At 40.5% G+C, this 25549-nt stretch overlaps 2 protein-coding genes across 12 annotated transcripts in view; one reads left to right on the plus strand and one right to left on the minus strand.

The window, feature by feature from the left end:
* LOC6048199 (aryl hydrocarbon receptor nuclear translocator homolog) overlaps positions 1 to 25549 on the minus strand; it is a 297606-nt gene that overhangs the window by 118049 nt on the left and 154008 nt on the right. For all 10 annotated transcript variants that reach the window (XM_038251173.1, XM_038251172.1, XM_038251171.1 and 7 more), the window contains one exon: positions 19097 to 19177. In XM_038251173.1, coding sequence (XP_038107101.1) covers positions 19097 to 19137 — 41 coding nt within the window. In that variant the 5' untranslated portion in view covers positions 19138 to 19177. The remainder of the gene's footprint in view (positions 1 to 19096; positions 19178 to 25549) is intronic.
* On the plus strand, positions 1553 to 6588 carry LOC119766535 (formin-like protein 20). Of its 2 annotated transcripts, XM_038251178.1 has the most exons (4): positions 1553 to 1808; positions 1868 to 3221; positions 5641 to 6039; positions 6366 to 6588. In XM_038251178.1, the coding sequence occupies exon 2, from the start codon at positions 2154 to 2156 to the stop codon at positions 2847 to 2849; it is 696 nt and encodes a 231-aa protein (XP_038107106.1). In that variant the 5' UTR covers positions 1553 to 1808; positions 1868 to 2153; the 3' UTR covers positions 2850 to 3221; positions 5641 to 6039; positions 6366 to 6588. The 2 variants fall into 2 exon arrangements, with proteins under 2 accessions (XP_038107106.1, XP_038107105.1); XM_038251177.1 differs by lacking the exon at positions 1553 to 1808 and having other exon boundaries at positions 2859 to 3221.

The raw sequence follows: 25549 nt of genomic DNA on the forward strand, positions 1-25549 counted from the left end.
CGCGTCGCACCTGCGCTTGGATGGCCGCCAGGGAAGTGTTGAACTCCTTTTTGTCCCGACCTTCAATCCGGGCTAGTGCAGCGTTAGCAGCGGCCTTCGCCTCACTAGACTGTTCCTTTCACTTCGGTGGAACGCACACATCCTTGCTGCTACTGTTGCCGGACTTGGTCGAACTAGACGAGGGTGCTGGAGTTTCAGGGTTGAGCTGTTGACCCGGTCCAGCGGTACCGAACTTTACCTTCTGCTTGGCGAAGAATTTCTTAAGCTTGTTGGACATTTTTAGATCCGCGGGCTGTGCTCCTTCGGCAACTTAAGACGTGCCAGGGACAACTTTAGCTCTTCCATTTCCTTGGCAGTACCTGTTGAATCACGTCGTAATTAGTCACTTGACCTTGTTAATTTACGAACAAAAAGAAAATCAATACTCACTCGGCCGGATGAAGCGATCGGTCATGATACTTTCCGCCAGTAAAACCCAATCAGCAGCAAGTTCACGCACAAAATAACCAGAAACGTTTTCCCAATGTGCGCCTGGAACTCGGTGAACTTCAACGGACTTCCCACTCATCCAAGCCACTGGCCAACAAAGTTCCGCAAAAAGCACCAACCTGCTGGGGGAATCTGCTCCGGAGAAGACGAAGGCGGATGATGAAATTGAAGGAGGTAGATACTGCAGTTGCACATGTTGTTGTTGTTTGACAGATAAGAAAAAATGAAGGGTAATATTGTGTAAGGGCTCAATTGGCTTTTACAGACTTGGATTTAAAAAATCTGCAGACTTTTTTGTAAAATTTTATCAAGAGTTGCCCTAGTTTTGAGATACTAAATGTGAAGAAGGCACCAACCACCTGAAGGTGGATTAAGTAATGTTTTTAATTGATCTAAAAATTCATTTTAAATCCTATGCGGTCGTGCAAAGGGTCATACTAAGAAAAATATGCTTTATCGATTTGAACAATAATATCAAAAATTTAGGACCAAATTTATCGACATATTAAAAGTGCAACATGGAGTTAAAAGTTCAGTCAAACTTTTGTGAAGTTTTCCATGACAGCAGGGAAAGTTTCACACCATGTTATAGGCTCACATCTTTCTTTTTAATTTATCGATACTTCTCACGCAGGTAACAGCAAAACAAAGTAAATGTGCCAATGTGGAATTATAAACAAGCAGTCTATCCTGCTCACGTCAGAGAATGTTTACATTTAACATATTTGTTTACAAATCCATAGAAGTCCATTTATATTGTTTTGCTAGAATAATGTTTACTATTGATTATTTAGTTCTCATAAAAATAAGTCAAAGCAATTCATGTTCCAATCCTACCATAACAGTTAACTTGTGTAGTTTTACCAGTTTTAGAAGTGTAAACAAACAGTCTACACTACTAATTCCTGATTAAATTATTAAGTTTTAACATCCACTGTCGTGAGCAGAACAGTCTGATTGTTCCACTTCGTCATTGGCCTATACACAAAGTTTTGCTTGAAATATTGCTCTTCGTTTGTTTACATTGTTCATTTTAACCATGACAGATTTTTAATGTGCTAACCATAATTTAAATGCCTTGTCCTAGTGAGATTTGTTTTTAATCAGTTGTCATCCGTATTGATCGAACGAGAGAACGAGACCGAGAGAGAACGAGCTAGAATTTGACACCTTCGATAGTGACTTGTCAAACGTTTCTTGTCTTTCGTGGATTGAAGATGGTGCGCGCTAAAAAGCAACTGTGTAAGCAAAAAGTTGCAGTCTTAAAGTCTGCGGAGGACCATAACAGCAAATTCATCGAAGAACTCGCAGTTAACGAGGTAAAAATTAAAGCAAATTGGTATGTGCTGCGCTCTACATAATTTTAAACTCTTTTCAGAGTTCCGGAACGAAACGAACCCGTTCGCCGTCCCAACCTCCAGAAGAGGCGGCCAAACAAAAGGGCGGACGACGCCATCGCTCGGGTTCTAAAACAATAGAAGCAAATTCGAACAAAAACCCTTCCGCCTCACCATCACCGGGACCGTCGAGAACACAAAAGGAGAAGAAACGTGGCAAAATTCAGGATCGTTCCCCAATTCCTCTCGTTCCCGCTCGTCGTTAAGACAGCAAGATGGAGCAAACAAACGAAATGGCCCGGCTATTCCTCCCCGGAACCGCTGGCGATGCCGCAGGAAGAATGTTTTCGACGAGAGACGTACGATCGCGAGCATGGTGCCGGCGATTTACGAGGCCAGGATCCGCCTCCTCCTCCACCGCCAGGGCAAGTGACGCAGGACGAGTTTGCTCGAAGACTTGCTTACGATCGTGAGCATGGTCGCGGCAACTTGGGGACGACGAATCCACCCCCGCCTCCTTCGCCCGTGATGCCGCAAGACGAGTTTGCTAGGAGACTTGCTTACGATCGTGAGCATGGCCGCAGCAACCTGGGGACCACGAATCCACCCCCGCCTCCTCCGCCCGTGATGCCGCAAGACGAGTTTGCTCGAAGACTTGCTTACGATCGTGAGCATGGCCGCAGCAACTTGGGGACCACGAATCCACCCCCGCCTCCTCCGCTCGTGATGTCGCAGGACGAGTTTGCTCGGAGACTTGCTTATGATCGCGAGTATGGTCGCGGCGATTTGCGAGGCCACGATCCGCCCCAGCCTCCTCCGCTCGTGATGTCGCAGGACGAGTTTGCTCGGAGACTTGCTTATGATCGCGAGTATGGTCGCGGCGATTTGCGAGGCCACGATCCGCCCCAGCCTCCTCCGCCCGTGATGCCGCAAGACGAGTTTGCTCGAAGACTTGCTTACGATCGTGAGCATGGCCGCAGCAACTTGGGAACCACGAATCCACCCCGCCTCCTCAGCTCGTGATGCCGCAGGACGAGTTTGCTCGGAGACTTTCTTATGATCGCGAGCATGGTCGCGGCGAATTGCGAGGCCATGATCCGCCTCCTCCTCCCCCGCCAGGGCAAGTGATGCAGGACGAGTTTGCTGGGAGAAGTGCTTGCGATCGCGAGCATGGCCGCGACTTTGGGGCCACGAATCCACCTCCGCCTCCCCAAAGATCTCGCTCTTCTTCACCTGAACTACCTAACCCGAGTCCCTCGACGATCCCGGAACCTGCTGCACCACCTAAGCCAAGAAGGAAGACAGCGAAGAAAAATTATGCTGCATCTCAAGTTGACATGTTTTTGTCATCCGAATCGTCTGAAGATGAGGAGGTCAACCTAGATCCCAGTGCTGGTATGTTTTTGTAATTAATATTTTTTACTTATTTAGCCCCTAGATGTGTAATCCCTGATAGTTTATTACTATCAAAACAAATAATGAAATGAAGTATAGAAGGCTGTACAGTAAAGTGTAAATTACTTTTTGGCGGGTATTTAGGGGCAATTTGAGCATGATTGGAAGTAACAGAAACTGTACACCCTTATCATGTAGCTCTTTAAAATAGTAATCTAAACTGTTTGGCTAGAGAATGAGTAGAAGGGGAACAGTATCTAATTCCAGCTTCTAATGTTGTCGTATCAGCACTTTGACATTCAATTACAGCTAATTAAAAGCGTTTTCGATTAAATTCGAGTGATAAATAGCTCAATAAGAAGTGAGCAAGCAAGTTTTTATCAAAAGTTTTGCAAAATTAGATGTTAAAAATAGTGAAAATCACCAAATTGGATGGAGTTAGGAGCGAGTGCTTAACTTGCCAAACATAGGAGAATTTCCCCTACAAGCTTAAATTTTTGTTTCATTACAGGAAATGCATTATTTTTATGCAAAAATAATGCTCAATTTGAGTTGGAAACTCGCTACTATGATTTTTCAGTTGATTTTTTTTTTGATTTTCTGATATCTTTGATATTAAAACTCACAAACACAATTATTTTTATTTATTTATTATTTTATTAAAATTACACAATTTTTCAATAAAAATAAATAAAGCATCATTTCTATATTTAGCAGCTTTTAACTATATTTTGTCTTTTTTTTCGATAGTTTGTGTAGAGTTGTTTTGAAAAAAAAAAAATCCTTTCGTTTCTTTTATTTTGTTGTTGCTCAAATGCAAGTGAAGACTGAATAACTGGTTGAAACGGATCATACTAAAAATCCAGAGTTTTTTTGAAAAGGTCCTATAAGCTATTGTCTTTCATATGTTTATAGAACCTAATAAAAAAAAGTCGGGAAATGCTATTAATAAGGGCTTTTTTAAAGTTCTAATCTAGAGTATTTTTTTTTAAATAGGCTTATAGGATCTTTAAAAAACTTTGGACTTCGATTTTGATAACTTTTAGGTGGTGGTGGTAGTTAATTTATTTCAGGCAGCTTTAACATGTTTGTCATTCGCTGCCTACTATAACTTTTAGGAGCCAGGGTTAAAGAACAGTGGCCGGGACCCGTGGTGTAGGGGCAAGCGTGGTTGCCTCTCACCCAGTCGGCCTGGGTTCGATCCCAGAAGGTCCCGGTGGCAAATTTTGAGACGAGATTTGTCTGAACACGCCTTTCTTCGGACAGGGAAGTAAATGTTAGTCCCGGTCTAACCTAGAGGCTAGGGACCATCCATAAACCACGTGGACACTTTTTTTGGGAATCTGTTACCCGCCCCCCCCCCCCTCCCTTGTGGACAATTGTCCATACAAAAAAAAACTTGTTTGTATGGATCGTGGACAATGAAGACAAAATAGTTCAAATTACTGTGTTTTCTAAATTTACAGTTTTTTCATAGAATGGCCAAACAAATATTGGAAATATACACAAAAATGTTAGAAATACTTTTTTTCGTATCCGCATCCCGCATAAGTTTTATAAAAATGTTTACTTTCAAATATAAAACACACTTAAAAAATTAGAGGTTTACGCTACCATTTTTTCATAGATTGAGACATGTATCTTTTAGCTTTGCTGCAACACTTCTAATAATTTTCAAAATTTTCTAGCAAAATATTGATTGTTTCGGCTTAGTTGCAAAAGTTTAGGAAACAAATTTCCTTCAAAATGGTGCAAAAAACTTATTCAATTCAATTTCAAGACAAAGTATGAAAAGTTTCCATTTCTGAAAATGATTTTGCACTATTTTGATAATGACCGATAAATATTTCGTTCGCACAAATTTCTATCAATATGTTTGCAAAACTAAATTGATAATTGGACGGAAGTAGAACCCCTACATCTGTTAAATTTTTGCGCACTCAAGTTTCATTAGCATTAATTTAAATAAGAGATATTTTTTGCGATTTAAGCTTGTTTAGTAATTTATTGTCTAATTCAATTACTCATTCAAGCGCAATCTAATTTACTAAATGGCACTTTTATGATAATGGAAAGTTCATTTTTAAATTGCTGTTTTTTTTACGTCGCAAACTAAAAACATATGATATGTAATATTTTTTCTAGAGGGCAGGGAAATTCTCATATGTTTGGCAGGTTAAGGATTCAGCCATATTTGCATTTAATTTGCTGTTTTATCACTATTTAAGCAAATAATTTTGCTTAAATTTTCATGGAAACTTACTTGCTTACTTCCTACTTAGCTATATATTACTCGATTTTAGTCGGAAACGCTTTTAGAAGCTGAAAATGAACGTCAAGGTGCTGATATCCCAACAATAGGATCTTTGATGGAATTAGATGATGTTCCCTCATTTTAACTCTTCTTTTCAATTTTTAGATTGTTCCTCATGTAACTGGAAAACGAAATACTTAAAGCTTGCTGCTGGTCACGACAAGCTGAAGAAGAAATTGAATAGTACGAAAGTGCAAAGAAACAGATTGATGCAGTCTTTGACATCAGATCTACTCAATGAACCGAAGACGTTCACTACCGAAGAAGGATTTCCTCCAATTGTGCAGCTGCAAGCTATGGCAAACACTACTCGGAAACCATACTGCTTCGTGAGAACCCTAATGCAGGAGATATGGCCACGCGGGTTTGGTAACAAAACGGTTACGGGAAATCCATCTAAGAACTGTCTTGGCCGACCCTCTCGATCATCGAAATCCGCATCGCGCCAGAGCCCCAGAGAAGTCGATGGTGCATTGGAAGCTAATAAGGTTAAATATTTACGAGGTAATGTATTAATTAATTTAAAAAAAACTGCTTGGAAATCGCAACATTTCTAGCAAAACATTGTAATTGGGCCGATGTGAGGTTGTGAACAAAGATAGTACCCTGCTTACGTCAGTGAATGTTTTCATTAGAGTGAGCAGAATAAACTCTTTCAGATGACAAACTCACATTGGCCCATTTACATTGTTTTGGTAGATTTGAACATAAATTTTCAGTTTATTTGTCTTGAAATAAGTTTGAGGTTATTTTGTGTAATTAATATATCCATTTTTGCCATATTTTCTGATAGAATAAAATTAACCACGTTTGTTTTTATCCAATTTCAGATCGACTCGTCGAATTTTTGACTTTGCAAGGAACAGATGTGGCTACTGCAGCGGATATAGTTTATAGCCAGAGTGGAAAATGGTTTTCACAGATTATTTGTCTGTACAATAAGAAAGGAAAGTGGTGATTTCGAAAATCTTCGAATAATTTTTGATTTCCAATCAATCACAGCAAATCCGTGTTTTAGTACTTAGTGTTTATGACTTGATTCGTTAAAATTAATATCGCTTTAAAACATAAATTAATAAATAAAGTTATTTAAAGCATCTTTGGATAGATTATCTTAACTGCCTCAATAACAAATCATACTCCGAAACCTGTAACCTAATATTAATTTTTATTAATACATATTTTAGGCAAAATATTTAAGACCGCGCTTATATAAACAGTAAATTCAGATCATTTCAGTTCATTTTTACATACAAACGAACAAGACACACCGTTTGCACTCCATCTCGATTTCGTTCTCATCCTTTTGCTATATTGTAGAGCTGAAAAACCAAAAAAAAACACCAATCCAAGCAAAACAATGTAAATGGGCCAAAGCCGAAGTGTAAACAAAGAGTCTGTCCTGCTTTTTCCTAATGTAAACATCCACTGACGTAAGCAGGACAGATTGTTTGTTGATACTTCGTCTTGGGCCTATTTACATTGTTTTGCTTGAATCAGTCTAAACATGCATTGAAATATGAATTTTAGGTACTGCGGTACTCGCGAACCTCGCACCCTTAATGGATTGCTTAAATTGGACAGATAATATAATATTTTCTTAAAACATTAAAAAAGTAACATGCCATGATAATACAAATACATATTAATATATCTTGGCTCGTTAAAATTGTATTGACTTCAGTTAACAAAATTAACTGGAAAGATCTTGTTAACAACATCCATTGATATGATGACAGTTTTAATTTGCGATCATGCATTGTTACTTTATTTTTAACCTATAATGTTGCCTACGAACTCAAGTTGATGTGGCATTGTTGGTCAAATAAACTCAACAAGATTTTTCGCAGATACGCCTCGAACAATTTATGTTCGTGGCCATGTTCGGTTATCTCTTAACCATACCCTGGGGTGAACTTGACTTGTTCGTGTTTTTACGAACATGGGTAGATTTTTCCAAGATGCAACTTTCTGCCCGGGAAATGAAACAAAATATTTAAATACAAACACACCTTCGGGCGGGGACCAATTTCTTGGTATTTCGGGAAACATTTTTTTGTGTATTTTATCTGTAGATTGTTTAACGGATTGGCCCCTCTGTCAGGGTCTTTTTCCAGCACAGAGGGAAGGTAATTTTTCACCCTCTCATTAAAACCGACAATCGGCGCAGCCGAGAAACAAGCCCGGGATCTATCTAATATCATTATTAGTTATTAAATATTGTTTTCCTGTCTGCCTTTTTTCTTCTATCATTTTTTCCTGCTTTTGTGTGATAGGCGAACAGTAACTAAACAAAAATACGGAGAATCAAAGAACAATCCTAACCTCCAAAATTCAAATAAATGAGAAGCCGCGCAGCTCTACTCGAAATGAATGGAAATGACACAACACAACGAGGGGAAAAAAGGCCATATTTATATTAAATTGGATCAAACAATTATCTGTAATTTAGTAATTTTGTGATGTTTTTGCTGGCAACGGACCAACCAACCAGCAACGGCAATGGTTCCGCGGTTTCGGTTCCACCCTTTTTCCAAAAAAAAAAAAAAAAGACACACAATAACACACAAACAACCCTCGCGGGGCCACACAGTGAAATCGATAGCCTCCACTCTTTTTTTCGAGCAGTGCGCGTTTCCTGTGATATGGAGCTACATTGTTTGGCCCCCCGAACTCGAAAAATTGGCACAGTAAAAAAATCGATGTAAACGGGATTCGAAGCCATGTGCGCACGTACTTGCGCGCTAGCCAACTGAGCCACGGACGTCCCGAGACAAAAGTAAAAAACTTAATTTTTTTGACTGTGACAAACAAAAATAACAAAATGCTTCAAAAATTTAAACATATGTAAGTTTGTACCAGTGTGTCTCTCTTTTTCCTGTCATGGATGACGGTTATTATTTATTTTTTTCGGGAAGGGAACAAAATTAGAAGAGAGAATGTGTGTGGCTGTGTGTGGAAGTAGCAGCAGCAGCAGCAAAATATCAGAACACAAAGACGAAACAAACGGGCCGCGGCCTTTAAAAGGTTTCTAATCCCTGACAATTTGTTGTGATTATCGTTATTATTGCTGAGTTGTTGCTTCTTGTTATTTTGTTCTGGGAGCTTTGTTGTTGCTGTTGTTGTCGTTGGTATTCACCTTGATTGTTGCCGATTTGATTGGTGGCACTTTTGATGGGTGTATGTGTGCCCATTTTTCAGGTCATTATCTGTCGTGAAAATTGAGATGGATTTGTTGTTCTTTTTGTTGTAACGTAGTGAAAAATTGATATTCCACCTGTAGAAAAGCTTAGAAAAAAGTAAAGTTTTGTTTTATGAATGAATTTTGCTAAAAAGTATCTAAAATTATTTTTAATTGTGTGAAAGTTTCCAGCAGATAATTTCATTCAAACCGATCCAATTCCCACAAACTTGCCTCATGGCACTTCTCCGTCAACCGCCCCACCGTGTCAATCAAGCAAAAGGGGCCACACCTCGCCCTTGTTCTTCGGCCTAATTATTTCTAATCCCCGCCGCCGTCAAATCAGACCTGGGACAAGCAATTATTCTCAATCATCCCGGACATGGATCATCCGACGTCGCCGCCGCCACTGGGATGACGGCTGATTAAGGCCCAAAAATGATGAGACCGAAAAAAAAGCTTAACCACTTCCTCTACTTCTGCAGAACTTTGACCGTTCAAGCCGCAATCTTCTTGTCTGTCCCGATCAAGTGAGCGGCTGCAAGCAGCCAAAAGGATCGACCAGGAAAAAAAACAGTTCGAATTTGTCTAAATATAGGTGTCTTCAAAAATCTGTCAATAATTTTCCCGTTCGCCTCGATTATTATCTTATTATATTTTTATTTCGCTCTTCGAGCTCCGGGCTCCGGCTGCTCACATATGGTGGTTGCCCCAGCCAGACTTGGGAATTCGAAGTTTGAAGAAAACCGATTTCCAGAAGTGTCGATTGTTATGGCGAAAAGTGCCCCAAACCAGGCATTGCGTCTGCTGCGTGAATCAAATGTCAAAACCCGTTCAAAATTCGATTAACTCCTCTTTGATTGATTGATTTGTTTTCCGCGAGGCGCCGCCGTGCTGGCTCATGGCTCATGTACGGAAAAGTACCTTGAATTGAGAGTTTTGATGTACACTGAGAGAAACTAATTTATCTGACATCAATTTCTTGTTCACCTTCCTGAAAACTGTCCAACTTCAAGCGAAAGTTATTTGTGGAGAATTTCCCTTGTCCCCTTAAAAAAAGTGGTACATCATCATTTTCTCATTGACATTCAAACTTCGATAAACGCAAATCTTTCCGTGTGCTCGTATCCAGAGACTCCAAAAAAACGGGATAATTGATGGAAAAGAAATTATAATAAACAGCGGTGTTCAAACAGTTCCCGAATTGGCGTTTTGGTTCTGCCTTGATTCGATCGAAAATTGAACGTTCTGCTCTAGGGAAAAAACCCAAGAAAGAGCCAAAAAAAACCATCAACGACGAGACAAACACTGCTCGATTTCATGCTAATTATTTCGATGTTTTTCGTCCCTCCCCGGTTGGCCCCAACCATTCGCCGTCAATTGTTATTACACCCAGGTTTGTTGCTTTTCTCTCCCTCGGACCATTTCTTCTTGAGTCAATAATTTTTCAATCAGGGGCTGGGTCCCCCATGCCAATTTACAATTTAATTCGATCAGTCGCCCCCGGTGCGTATAATTGAAGTACCGATAATTGCCACCGTTGAACTCCGCGCTTCTTCTGGTGGGCAGAACCTTACGTGTCATTAGTAAGGTCGTTGTCGGAAAACAAGTGGTTTTACCAATTTGTGTAATTTGCTGATTACTGCGCGCGGAACCCATTCGAATGATAAGGAACGTTTGCCGTTAATTTTAACTGTCGCCCAAAATGGGAGCAAAACGCTCCCAACAATTCCAGCGAAACCCATTTGGCCAACGACGAAAAAATGTCACCCAGTGAACCTCCGCTCAGGACACCGAATTCCACTCAACTATTTAAATTGCGTTCCCCAGCGGCCATTAAATTCAAATAAATCTCGCTTAATAAAATTGATGTAATTACCCCGCGCGCGCACAAGTGCTTTCTTCGAAGCCAATTTCAAGCAGCGGGGCAGGGCTGTCCAGGAATCTGCAGGACAATTTAAAATGACCTGGGCCGATGTTGACGTCCTCGTCATCAATCCATCAAATCAGCGGAATTGCGCGCGGGCCGGGTCGCTCTTACATGTCAGCTGCTACCACAACACGGCCAAGTGACAGCGGAACAGTGTGCGGTTAATGTTCCTTATGGAATCGATCCCCAGAGGGGGGGAACTCCGAGCGACCCGAAAAGTTTAATTTTCAACCGAATAATTCAAGAGCGAGTTGCTCTCAAATTTCAAAGAAAAGGTCATTTCACAGGAATGTTCATTTCACAGAAAATGTCATTTCATAGAAATGGTCATTTCGCAGAAATGGTCATTTCGCAGAAATGGTCATTTTGCAGAAATGGTCATTTCGCAGAAATGGTCATTTCGCAGAAATGCTCATTTTGCAGAAATGGTCATTTCGCAGAAATGGTCATTTTGCAGAAATGGTCATTTTACAGAAATGGTCATTTTACAGAAATGGTCATTTCATTGAAATGGTCATTTCCCAGAAATGGTATTTTTCCAGAAATGGTAATTTCCCAGAAATGGTCATTTCTCAGAAATGGTCATTTCCCAGAAATGGTAATTTCCCAGAAATGGTCATTGCCCAGAAATGGTCATTGCCGAGAAATGGTCATTTTACAGAAATTTTCATTTCCCAGGAATGGTCATTTCCCAGAAATGATCATTTCCCAGAAATGGTCATTTCCCAGAAATGGTCATTTTTCAGAAATGGTCATTTCCCAGAAATGGTCATTTCCCAGAAATGGTAATATCCCAGTAATGGTCATTTCCCAGAAATGGTCATTTCCCAGGTATGGTCATTTCCCAGAAATGGTCATTTCCCAGAAATGGTCATTTTGCAGGAATGGTAATTTCCCAGAAATGATAATTTCCCAGAAATGGTCATTTCCCAGAAATGGACATTTCTCAGAAATGGTCATTTCTCAGAAATGGTCATTTCCCAGAAATGGTATTTTCCCAGAAATGGTAATTTCCTAGAAATGGTAATTTCCCGGAAATGGTAATTTTAGCGAGTAGGTCATTCCACCGAATAAAAAAATGCAAACAAAGTTGAGAGCATTTTGATCCTGATTTAAGAGCCTCTTTGAAAATTAAATTTAAAGGTCGCAACGAGTCGCACAACCGCGCGATGAACACGCAACAAAAACCCCAAGCAAAATTACATCCCAAACATTCCCGTATTTCTTCAATCGTCCAGAAAATTGCCCACTGATCCTGACGGCCGCTGCTGCTGCTGGATGCTGTCGCCAGAGCGTTGGCCAATTTGATCCCGGCACTCACTCGAAAAAAAAACTGAACAGTTTAAAAGAACAACAAAAACCGCCCGTGTTTTACACTACAATCCCCCTTCCTACGACTTCCCGTGGAATCTCCCACGTGCCCACCCCTAACCCAGAAACCACGTGCGCGGTGGTACAATGTTTACATTTGTTCGCCTTTCTGTTCCCGGTTTTCGCTTCTCCAGAGGACCAGTCAGGAGCATCAGCCAGCCAGACGGTTGGTGATGGCATCGAACCCTCGCGGGAATTGCGGTCGTCAACGTTGAGGGGAGGTTGGAAACAACAAAAAAAATCAGCGCGGGAAGAAGTGAACGATCTGGAAGCGAACCGCGTTCTGTAGGTGACGTTTAATTTAAAATCAATCAATAGCGAGGAGAGGTTTGCAATTGTTGCTTGCGAAGAAGTGAGATGGGAGGGTTGTTTCGGTGAAATGACCTAGTCGATAGAATCCTTTTCTTAGAAAAATAAAACATTACTGACGGATATTACACAAAACAATGTTTGAAAAAAATATTCGATTGTATGATTCTATGATTTAAATACACAAAAACTGAATAAAATTTCTGATTCGACTTAATTTTTTCGTTTGGTAAATGACCGTTTCGGTAAAATAACCTTTTTGAGTGAGCTGACTTACTCAGTGAAATGACCTATACCCTGAAATTTCCTATTCAATGAAATTACCTTTTCAGCGAAATGACCAATTCAGTTAAATGACCAATTCAGTTAAATTACCTATTCAGTGAAATGACCTATTAAGTGAAACTATCTATTCAGTGAAATGACCTATTCAGTGAAATTACCAATTCAGTGGAAAGACCTATTCAGTGAAATGACATATTCAGTGAAATGACCTATTCAGTAAAATGATTTATTCGGTGAAATAACCTATTCAATGAAATGACTTATTCGGTGAAATGACCTATTCAATGAAATGACCTATTCAGCGAAGTGGCCAATTCAGTGAAATTACATATTCAGTGAACTATTCGGTGAAACGACCTTTTCAGTGAAATAATCTTTTCGGTGAAATGACCTATTCACTTTTGTATACGGCGAAATGACCAACTTAATGATCATCGCATTTTGTATTTAAAATATCAGCAAAACGGCCATTTGATGAAATGGCCAAATCGGGTAAATGACCTGTTTGTTGAAGTGACCTTGTTATTTCAATGTTTGGCTTTCAAAGCATGAGAGTGAGAATTCGGGAAGAAAGCCACTTAATAGAACATATATTTTTCAAAGTGCCGTTTCACCGAATTTGTACCATTCCCATGAAATCAACATCAATTTCGAAAACTTCTCGCATTATCTGAGAAGGAGGTTCGTTTGCGTTAATCCGTTTTTCGCATTGCACAAGTAAATCCAATCTATCCTGCGGAACTCAAAGCGGGACTTCAACCTGTTTGACGTCTGACGTCCAAAACGTTACGCCAACTCCACGGATTAAGGCTAAATACAACCCCTTAGGGGAAAGCCACTCCCCCAACCGCGTGTGTCATTCACTCTTTGTTTGGGAGCGTTTTCCCCAGACTTATATTTCGATATAAATAGAAAATGAACGGATTTTGACGATTATCGAGGATTAAGGCGAGACGCGGCGAGTCCCGTGTCTAGGTCCTGCCGGGATTTCAATCAAATTTGCTGACGACCTAGACAGCAAATTGACTCGATATTGATCGAATTAAAAACGTCGACGGTCTGGCAGCGCGGTGCCCTCTCGAGGGAACCGAAGACAATGGCCGTCGAATCCCACGACCCTCCGAAAACCACCCCGGTAAAACCGAGCAAAAACCGCGCGTGGTTCTGGAATGCTTTAATTACAAACATTTCCGAGCAATTATAGGGCATGTGTTTTATCTCTCTCCGGACCTGGGGTTCGAGTTCGGCGGTGGTACGGATCCTGCAGCAAATTTTCGCGGCGGTTCTCAGCAGAAAACCTCAAACCTCCAACGGGAAAAAACTGCACACAACCGAAATGTTCGTATTTGTGCGAAAAAATCAAAGCATAATGATGGCCGGGGTACTTATGCGCGTTTTGCACTGATGAAGACACTCCAAGGTCCAAATTTAGGAGAGCGAGGCTGAAGGTCGAACATGGGGAGGGGAGAGAGGGGAGGACCTCATCATCATTATCGCTGCGTTCCTCTTGGCAGGTTCTGGCCGCGTGGTGAAGTGGCTCTGGGAAGGGGGTCCACGGAGAAAAACGGGGGGAATTTTCTGGTTTGTTCGTCGCCTTTTTTGCCCTTTACGTGGCTGTAGGGGAGGATGATCAACGGTGAATTTTTGTTTCTTGTAACTTACATGTTGTAATGATAAAGTTTCCGCAGATTTTATATGTCTCTTAACGTCAAATTTAAATTCGAAAGCAATTTCCTCTCAATTTGAGTCCAAATTGATTTCGACTTTGGAACCAGAGCAAAATGCTCACAAATTAAACTGTGCTCGAAAATGCATCTTTCTCTACTCTTCTATTGGAAAAACGAGATCCTCTAATTTAAGAGGACTTTTATTTTGACTTTGAAACCAGAGCAAAATGACCACCAATGTACAAAAATACCATACCGGTTATTTTTAAGCTAAAAATACAACAAATTAAGAGCGATTGCCTCAATATCTCAATGGAGCATTTTTTTCTCAAGACAAGAGCAAATTGATCTTGAACTATGTAAGTATCTCAAGATTTTTTGAACAAAATTCTATTTATTTTAGGGAATTTTAATAGATATATTCAGAATACTTTAATGCTGAATTTATCAAAAAAAAAAATATCACCCTTAACAACTCTCCCCTATTTCCCCCCGCTGAATTGCAGTGAAAGAAGAAATGTTCAACATTAATCACATCGAATTAAATGATGCTTCTCGCGCAACAATACCGACTCTCTGTGCCGGAGATCCCAGGTTCAGCCGGTGGAATGTTTTTGTAGATATCTCCTCAACCCTCGAACGGAAAAACTGGGCGGTTCACCGGCGAGAGCGCAGCAAAAAAATCCACCTTTTTGCCAATAATGCGCGCCAAGTTATTCGCTGATTGTTTTACAAAACAATATTGTTAACATTGTTGTAATTACACTTTTCGATATGGGACAGACAAGTGCGCGCATCAAAACCCGCGCGGTTGATTTATTGTTATTGGGGAATTTATCGAACCGGCCGTGGAGGATCTGTTTCGCAAAACCGAAAAACTTTTCCAGAGGTACCATTGAATTTCACACGCCCCGTGGTGGCGGTGTCGATGAAACGGGGTTCGAGCTGAATTTCAATAAAGTTTTCGGACCGTAATAATATCACAAAAATTTCAGGTAAAGGAAAAATGCTAAGGCTGAAAAAGCGATTCGTAATTTTGTCTGAACATTTCCCGACAGAATTCAGAAAAAAATTGGGGTAAATCCATAATTCTGATGTTGTTTTATTTTTTGTTATTTTAAATAAATACAGATCGATGATCTTGTATAGTACTTTTCAGAGATGTTGAATAATTATCCAGATTTTAATATCGAGCAGAAACTTGCAATAGAGACCACAAAATACCTGGGGTCGTGAATGTGGATTGTTTGATTTTTGAATATCTGATAATTTACGGTCCAGACTCGAATATCCGAAGGCCTTGGAAATATTTCACTTCCGATAATAGAATCTTCGGATATATTCGGAGTATCTTTAACTCGAATATGGTGACCAAAATGAGGATGATGAAATATTGAAAAAATACATTTTGTAATTTATTTGCAATCAACTATTCAATTTTTACTAAAATGGGGTCACAAAACTCAAATTAAAAAAAATGTGTTTGTAGTTCAATTATCCGAAGTTATTGTAATAGTTCTGGATAAAACGTTTCAGTGATTCTAAATAGTTATGCAGATTCCTGATACATGTTTGAAAATTTTACCAGAAATTTTAGACGCTTTTTAGATTGTTTTCATTAGATAAGAATAATTATTAAAGAGATATAGAAAAATCTTATTTTTAGTTGTATAAAAGGTGTTATAATGCATAATAAACTATACAAATTTTTGGCTGAAGGTTGGTTTATATTTTGTTCAGTTCAAAATAACTATCCAGATTACAGATAGTAAATTTGATATCTTTTTTAGATTTGAGATAGCTTAGATGATAATAACACTCTCGGTAACATTCTGACAGATCTTGCAAAACAACCTGGATAATTTCTATCATAATTTCTATGGACTAAGGATAATAATTTTAATGGTAATTTTAAAAGTTTTCCTATGCTGCATAGACTTTGAAAAAAATCAAATAACAACTCGGATTACAGTTTTCAGTTATACTTATTCTTAGTAAGTAAATCTCGATGATTCTCAAATCTTAGACTGATTTGTTGTAAATCAGTCTAAGATTTGAGAAATCGACTCAGGGATAAAAAAAATCTTGTGATAATTTTAGTATTTTACGTTTGATACAAAATATAGTGTAGTTGATAAATTTCTGCAAAGGTTCTGGATAAAAGCTTGGATAGTCATTTTAGGAAATTGTAAACAACTATCTGAACAGATCATTTAAATGGAAAACCAAATTAATTTAAAAGGGCGTAATATTGAATGTTTGGCCCTTATGAAATGTTAGTCTTGATTTCAAAATTTTGAAAATATTGTTTTCGAAAAGATCGGAAAATTTCACAAAAGTTTCATATTTCAACATTGAAAATCGGACCATTACTTGCTGAGATATCGACATTGAAAAATGGTGGGCTGTTTGGGTGAGACTTAGAAAACATCAATTTTCCTTTGCATTGCATCAAACCTTTGCATTGCAATATCTCAGCAACTAAACGTCATATCAACAAAGTCCCAAGAAGCAAAATGTAAAGAATTTTCTTAGCTTTAAAAAATATGTTTTTCCAAAAGTGGGCAAACAAGTGCACTAATTTAAAAAAATAAAAAACTGCGACTATTTTCATTAAAGTCACATAAATATGGATTTAACTTGAAAACGGTGCACTTTATCAAAAATTCACAAAAGTACTCTTTGATTGCAAATTTGATTTTACATCGAACAATTAAATTAAAAAAAATTTGCGACCAATATTTTGATTTTTTGAAAAAAATCAGTATTGATTGAAAAATTCATAACTCGCTCAAAGATTTTTTGCACAACCTGGAAATTTCTGAAAAGTTGACATTTTATGTCCTCTAAAATATATAAAAAAATAAATAAATTAAAAATAGTGTTTTTTTGCAAATCAAGTTTTAGTGATAAAAAGTTAACTAAAAAAAATACCAAATTTTTTTTACCGTGCATAATTTTTTTTCAGTGTAGTCTGTATCCATACCTACAACTTTGCCCAAGACACCAAATCGATCAAAAAATTCCTTCAAAATTTACAGATTTTTGAATTTTCATACATAATTTTGTATGGACAGCTGCCAAATTTGTATGGAAAATTATATGGACAAACTAATGATGCAAAATGACTTCTTTGGGCATACCGAAGGCACCATAAAAGTTTCAGACGGATTAAAAAATACAAAAAATAAAATTGAAGAAAAAAGACCGATTTCGTAGAGAATTGCTCAGCTGTCTAAAGTTGAGGTACGTTTTTAGCTAAAAAGCTATCGAAAAATCATTTTTCTAATATTTTTGTTAGAATTGCTCGAAAACTACCCAAATGTTTGAAAATCTCCACTTCAAACATTGTAGCGTGTCAATACGATTCCCTCGAACAAGAAACACTGTTGGATGACTTGTTTTTACCATATCGTTGTATTTGAGCATCATTTTAGTTTCATTTGACCCAATGTCACCCCCTCTGACGGATGAGATAGTGTTCATCAAAATCCACCATATTTTGGGAAAATGTTAGTAAACTATCTAAGAACAAATCTACGTTGAAGGATTTTCGATGTTATTTAAATTGTTTTTGTTATTAAGAAGTTACGAGAGGTGTATCGTTGTTTGACCCATAGTCACCCCCACTGACGGTACCATGAAAAGATTCCGGATAAACTTGGATAATGCTATTTAGTTGTTCTAAATAATTAAATAATTATCCGGTTAGGGTTAGACTTTTATTTTCCAGGATGTTATTCGGATAACATATTCATATGTTCTGAAAAGTTTTTGAGAAATATAACTTCCAGCGTTTCTGAAAAAATATCCGGACTCGATTATCCGAAGGCCTTGGACTTCAGATTTCTTAAATACTTTTTTTCAATTTTTTTTGAATAGATCTTAAAAGATTATCCTGATAATACAGGATAAAAATATAAAGATCTGGATAATAATTAGATAACACTTTTAGGTTGTTTTTTTTTTTAAATAATTATCCAGACCCAACTTTCTAATCGGTTTTACATATATATATGGATAAAATCTTCCGAAAATTTTAATGTTGTTCAACAAGCGATATTTTTTTCATGATTATACGAACTGCAAATTTCCATAGAAATTTTCTGTAACATTTCTTCAAAATCAAAAAATAAACCAACTTCAACCTTCTTACCCTGCCAAGGTCTCCCAGTTTCCCGGGCGATAACGGTCCTAATTACAACGCTAATCAAAAACACAAACACCGAGCTGCTCGAGTTCCAGCTCGCCCTCCCTGAAGGTCCAAGGCTTCCCGAGGGCGCATCGATTATTCCCGGGCCGGCAAGTTCCTCCCAAACCTCCACACCACACTAATTAGTAGGTGAGGCGTAATTTCAGTCGCTTGTTCTTATTTTCGACACATATTAACTCTTTTCGGTTCGGAGGACCGAACAACTACTAGCGCCATTGTCCGCCTGGTTGTTGGCGTTCGCGCTGGAGGATAATTTACTTTAATGTTTAGTTTCGGTGTTCGAGACCCAGGGGGATCACCTGGACCTCAAAACAGAGTGCAGAAAAAGGAATGGTAATAGAGATCCCGTTGCACGGCCGTAACATAACGGTACAGGAAGTCTTAATGATCCGACAAGTAACGTAAACGGTAGCTTTACGCTCCGGTAGGTCTTTGTTGTGTTCGGGAATCGGTAATTATCACATAGTGCGGGGGTAATGGGGTTTGCACTGGTCAATCTTGACCTGGGCCTTTCTGCTCAAATTTCCTAGCAAATCGATGACAGTAAGCGGGTTCTTAAGCAGCGTTCACAGTGCACACACTCTTAGCGTAATCGTTTAGCTCACCTAGCGAAGCGCTCCTTGTCTTGAACGTTGTCCTCATCCATTCTGTTGTATTTGTTACCACTGGCACTGTCCTCATCAGATCTGAAAGTAAGCAAAGAAGAAGAAGAGTATTGATTAGTACCGTTGAACGATTTCGACTCCCCCTTCGATGCACCCCGGCGTGGAACGCGCGCGCTCGCTTATATTCTCCGCATGTTCCAGGACGAGACCAGACGTGAGATCACTTCGACACGGACGTGTGCAGACTGGGGATGACCGGCGCCCGTGTCAACTTCCAGGGACTGACCTACATTCGGGAGGTCCTGTCGCGTCGACGTCATCGCAGCGACGACGTTCGCAAAGGTCGGAAGGTCCTCCGAACCAAATAAACAATAGCTCGAGCAAGCACACACAAACACGGATGAAAGGAGTTCCCCCTCCCTTTCAATACAGCGAGAGGGCGGCGAGTCGGACTGTCTACTTCGGGTTGAGACTGTGTGTGCAGTGAAGCGACGGACTCGGGGGACACGTGGACAGGGGGGCGAGGGTAGCAAAAAACGCGCGCGCCCGGTCGAGTACGTGGCAAACCTGAGCGGAAAGTCAAAATCGAGTCCAGAATTGAGAGGCGGCCGGCGTCATGTGTTTGAATGTTGATGATATCTCGACCCTCGTTTTTTGTTGTTGCTGGTTGTGAGATGGGTGCACCCCGCGGTATTGAGCTTGGCGTTCTGGTTCGGGAAATTAATGGTTTTCAAGGTCAGTTTTGCGGGGTAAGGGAAATGTTTGGTTTGGGTTATTGTTTTGAACCGGATCAATATCGAAAACGGGAAAGTCAAATACCGAAACAAATGATTTGGGACATTTTTGGAGATCCTTAGAACTATTTTGCATTATGGGGACATCTAATTTGATGGCAGATTTGGTAACGGTCTACTTTGTAGACAACAAATCTACAAAATTGACCTTAACCAAAACTTCATATTGAATTGATGTCCTCGAGGTGGCAAATGTTGAATAGGAACTCTACCAAGGTTTGACCGTTTAGATTTGGCTTTTGGTTTAATTTATTATCGATATTGATCGAGTTCAAAAGTTATGGCTTTGAGATATCCCTTTGAACACGATCAATACCGAATAAAATTCTGTCAAATTTGGCATTGAATCTTTTGTAGCTTTTGTTGAGTCATGAGCTAGGTTTAGGAATGATGAGGACATTTATTTTGTGGAAGGTTTGTGGTACAGCCTACTTTGAAGACCATAAGCCTATAAACTAGACCGCAAGTACCAGTTTTCACCGAATCAATGTCCCCGTGAGCTCAAATCGTGTCAGCTACCTCTACGAAGACTCTGACAGCCTAGTTAGAACGCCTGACCAAATAATCTTCGGTGTTGATCGAGTTCAAATGTTATGTCCTGAACAGCCAATCATAATTTTCTTAAAAAACTTGTTTCTCCAAGCTCCAAAAAGCGCAAGTTCCCACATGCAGCACCGCTGCGCAGCAGCAACCTCTCCATCATCCCGATGATTAATAGCTTGCAAACTGTCAGCACAACTGCCTCCGCTTTCGGGCTGCTGCCTTTATTTGCGCTCATTAAATTAGCACATTCGTAATGTCCGGTGAGTGCTACCTCAAGCCAGCGTACCAACAACCTTTTCGGGGGTCCCTTCCAAGAGGTGTATCATAAGCGCCGCCGCGAAGATCCACCGCGCGTGTGGCTTATATTCATAATTAATGCAGTTCTCCCGACTCCCCGCGCGCTTCGCCAAACAATCCAGGTCTTGGTGGCGAGTGTCGGCGAAAGCGGCCCTATCAAGCTACCGTTGGTAGGTCGTCGTCGGCGGCGGCCGTCACCGCCGCCAGGTTTGTCGTCGCCATCAATCACCATAACTAGCAGCTTCCTTTTTCGTGTCGAGTTGGCGAGCCCTTTAAAGGAAGGTAGCGGGCGCGAGCCGCCCTACCTCCAAGTGCATCTTCGTCGTCCGCGAATTCAATCGCGGTTCTCGCCTTTTTCGCGTGTTTGTGCCGGCCGCGGACGTTAGCTTTGAGCTGTCCGCGCGCGGTGACGATGAAGGTGAGTTAGGAGGTTTCTCGCGGGTCTCATTCATATTCAGTTTTGAACCCTTGGGATGGTCGGATGGGACTTGCGAGGGGGGTTCCAATAAAGGGCAGGTCGGTGACAGCTGCAACAGGGGGAGTTGCGGCGGCGCCAATAGCCAAATTTGAGCAAAGAGGTTGCTGGGTAGTGGTTTTTGTGGGTTGGGTTATTACTTGAACTCGGTCAATATTGAAGGTGATCGAGGGAAATGGTGTAGCGAATCTCAGAAAACCTCGCTAGAGGTCACAGCAATGATCTGAAATCATGGGGACATCAATTTTTGCTATACCTTTTCATACGTTTGATTTCGTAGACAACTTGACTACAAAGTAACCCACAGGCGAAGCAGGATACGATATCAATGTCCCAATGACTTGAAATTACCAAAATATCTTCAATATTGATCAACTTCAAACTAATTGCGCAGCTTAAATTCAAGTTTTTGAAGCAGTTACGACCTTTTAAACCAATTTTTCACGCATAATCGAACAAAGGTGCAAAGTAAAACACGAGGTACCAGATGATAGCCGAACGCGTGCCACTCGTTAAAGCGATCCCAATTAATTACACCAATCCGTCAGGCCCTTCCCGATCATGGGTCGATTGTGGCAATTATTCGCCGTTGATGCGCGCGCGTACTTGCGCGGCGGCGTTCTATGCTCCGATCGATCTTACCGCACGGTGACCGCCATTGACAGGTTAAGTGGATCCCCCCGTACCCTGCTCCTCGCGGAGAATTGACCAGGTCTAATTTGTGGGTAATTGAATTGGTCGCTGGTGTGCCGTCACTAATTACCATCACTCCTAACACAAATATACTTCAAGTTGTGTTAGCTGGTCGGTACGGATCTTCGGTGTTCGCACTTTGCGATGTGCGAGCCCCTTTTCAAACTGAGTTGTTAGCGATTCCTAAGAAAACGCGGACTACCTGATATCGCACATTTGTACAACCTTCGACCGGCAGTTGTATGGATTGTTTCGACTTGGTATCGACTGCGATCCACGCCCGCCCTTTTCTTGCTTCTGTCCAATTAACCAATTAACCGTTGACTGGTTTTCGGAGAACTCCCTGGGTATATACACCGAATTGTTGTGTGGTATATCTGGGTTGTACCGCTACTCCTCCTTGGGGGGATGTTAAACAATGACTGGTACAGGGTGTGTTATTATTCAATTTGAGGTTTGATACGGTAGCAGAAGGTTGGCTACAAAGCGATGACCTGAAGTGGTGACCTGTGATTTTTTTTTGTCTTTTGAACTACATAGAACAATCTCAACGTGGAATCCTCTCTGGAGCCATCAGTTTATGATACCAGGAAGTCAGCAGTTCTTCCTATCAACGGAATCTCCCACACTTCTCAATAGAACCAATCCGTCGGAATCAAAACATCGTCCAAATCACAGACCACGGTCCCTCTCACCGTAATTGAATTGTAACCCCGAGACCAAAACAATTTTCTCCGAGCCCTGCCAGAGATTGAATGCCAACGCAGCGAAAAGAATCCGTAATTGTCTTCCCGGCGAGTACAGTGACCAGCCAGTCCGACTTACTTCTGCGGCGGCGGCGGCTGCTCCAACCAAGGATCATATATATAAACAGATAATCACTAATAAAAATGATGATATCTTGGAATCGATTTCCCCAGTATACGCCGCTCCCAAAGACACTCTACGCTGGGAAGCCCGAAAACCGTTGACCGTATGTTCCGACGAAGTTGGAGTCCAGGGCGAAGAGGCACAGACACAGAGAGATAAAGCATAATTGCATCTTTCTGTGGCTAAACGCGCTCGACCATCAGGTCGGGGCTTGGTCGTATTTCGATTTCGTACGATTCGATTCAGATAGTTACGGCGAGGAATTCCATAAGGTTGCGTCTCCTTTTGGCGGAGTCGGTCGATCGTGGAGGGAAAAATTCTCCAGAAACAGCAGAAAATCACACTCACACACACATCTCATCCCAGGGGCAAATGTGCGAGCTAAGTGAAATAAAAGAAATTGGTTACTGTCTGGGCCGGGCGGAACTGCTGATGTGCGATGTTTTCGTCGAAATAATTCGATCTTGTCTATTTTCAATTTCCCGACGACGATTACTGCAAACATCACCCAGCAACGTGCTGGCGTTGCCAGAGTTCCCCACCACGTCTAATTACTGTCAAAATGGGCACGTGTTTGCCTAGAGTAGACTTGGTCCAATTTCCGGACAATTTCCCAACCAGAACGGCAGCGGAACAATACATCGAGGGACGTGACTCCGCGGGACCTCGGGAACCTGTTTTCATTTATTATCTTCCGATTTCGGGTGTTATTTTTCTGCATTTACTCGAGCAGCACCTCACCTCGGCGTGGTGGACCCCGGGAATTGATTACATGTGCGAAATATATTAATAATAATTATTACCGATAAAATTATTCCGCACCATTATTCTCCCATCAGAGGGCAGCGACGCGGCGGACGTCAAGGCCCGGGGGGTCTACTGATGGATTCGTACTTGATGGAATCAATTTCGACACCAATTTTTTTTTTTTGAAACCACGATTCAGCAAATGCAGAACTACGAAAATCTACATATTGAAAGAAAATGCCCCTATTTTGGTCCTTCTCCGAAATATTCCAATTGTGTTTTATTTTATTTGTTTGCGCAACACTGATTTTCAATTATTTCACAAACCGTTACACAAGAAATGGTTAAAATAGTTGACGACTCTATGAAAATAGAAAATGATCGCTTCCAATTTAGTTTTTAAGATGTTATTAATTTTTTAAACATATTTTTTTTAAACTTTGAAAATTTGATCGATTTTTTTCATTTGCATTTTATGATGAAGAATCGTGACTTAATCAAGAAGCTGTTGAGTCTGTGGTAGCGTACGGTTCGTCGGGTAGAGTACGGTTGTTTATAACGCGATTTTCTAGTGAAAAACTAATTTTGAGGTGTCGAATTTGTGCGCAGAAGCTGCGCTGATATCACTTTTAGTGCTTCCATGTGAAATTTTCCTGATTTCCGTCTTTTTTAAAGTGTTTTGGGACGAATTTAGAAATTTAAAATGTTGTCTTCTTCATCTTCTTTTCCCAGCATGAAGTGCCGCGTCAGTCGCGCCGCGTTTCGTTTCAAGGTGTCCCTTACGTAAACGTCAGTTTTTCTTGGCCCAGGAAAAGTCAGAAATGTCAGCTACTGCTGCATGGGTTCAGACCGTGCAATCACGACTGATGTTTTTCGAGGACTTGTTTAGAAACATAAAATGATTCCGCCGTCGCGCGCCCCTTTGGTGTTTTGTTTTGATTTGGGGAGGTTTTATCGGGGGGTGATTTTTTTTTTTTTCATTCATATCAAGTCCGGTGTTCGAGAATATTTAACTCCGGTTCGAAATTTAGGGAAAAATATTCGGGTTTAAGTGCGCGCGCTTGCCAATTTTCGTGATCGAGCCCGGTGCGGTTGTGGTGTGTTCCTACAGATTTTATGATGACCCCTAACATCCGACGGGAGTCATCAATTGCAGTTGACTTGGCATCTTTAAGCTACAACTCCTTGGACGTTTTGGTCAAGTCCGATGCTAGGGTAATCGCTACCGGTTTGACGGATGATGCTGCTTTTCGGGTGAGAAATTTCCAATTGGAAACTTAAAGAGCGGCCGTGGCTGAATGGCCTTGGTTCAACTCCCATCTGCTTTCAACGAGAAAGTTAAGGAAACCTTAATTCTGTAAACTCTGAACTTGAACAACAAATCACAAGTCGCTCGGGCCGGGGTTCGATCCCCCGTCGCTAATCAATAGGCCATCGCGGCTTGTTGAGATATGACTGGAATTAGAAATACTGTTACTACTGAACTATATACGCGCTGGATCTTTGTCCATTTGACAAGGGTTCAGAAGTTCTGAATAACGTTTGACTCCGATTGATGCAAACGTTCTTCAGGGCGGGGCTTGTCGGTTCAAGCTGAGGGACCTCGCGCACGGCTAGCCTGCGTAGAAATGGGTCACCGAAGCTCGGCAGAGCTAACACCATCCAAATGCCTCTGCGAGTTATTTGCATGTATAGAATGTAAAAATCTAAAAATACATGGAAACAACTCAATTTGTAAGAAGTGACCGCGTGGTTCCGTTTGGTTGGTTGCACACACACACACACACACAAGAATCGTGACTTAATCAAGAATTGGGGAAATTTTCAAGCTTTCCGATAAAAAAAAAAAAACAAAGTTTGTAATGGGAATTAAATAATAAAAAATTGAGAAACTCACTTAAAAGTGTAGACAAATTTCTTAAATTATCAAAAACATATTTTTAGTCTTCAGCATGGGGTCTTCTAAGAAAAAACCCAAAAGTTTCTAAATATTTTAAAAATCAAGGTTTAGGTGCATTTATTTCGAAAACGATG

The sequence above is a fragment of the Culex quinquefasciatus genome, chromosome 2, assembly GCF_015732765.1.
Source record: "Culex quinquefasciatus strain JHB chromosome 2, VPISU_Cqui_1.0_pri_paternal, whole genome shotgun sequence".
NCBI lineage: Eukaryota > Metazoa > Arthropoda > Insecta > Diptera > Culicidae > Culex > Culex quinquefasciatus.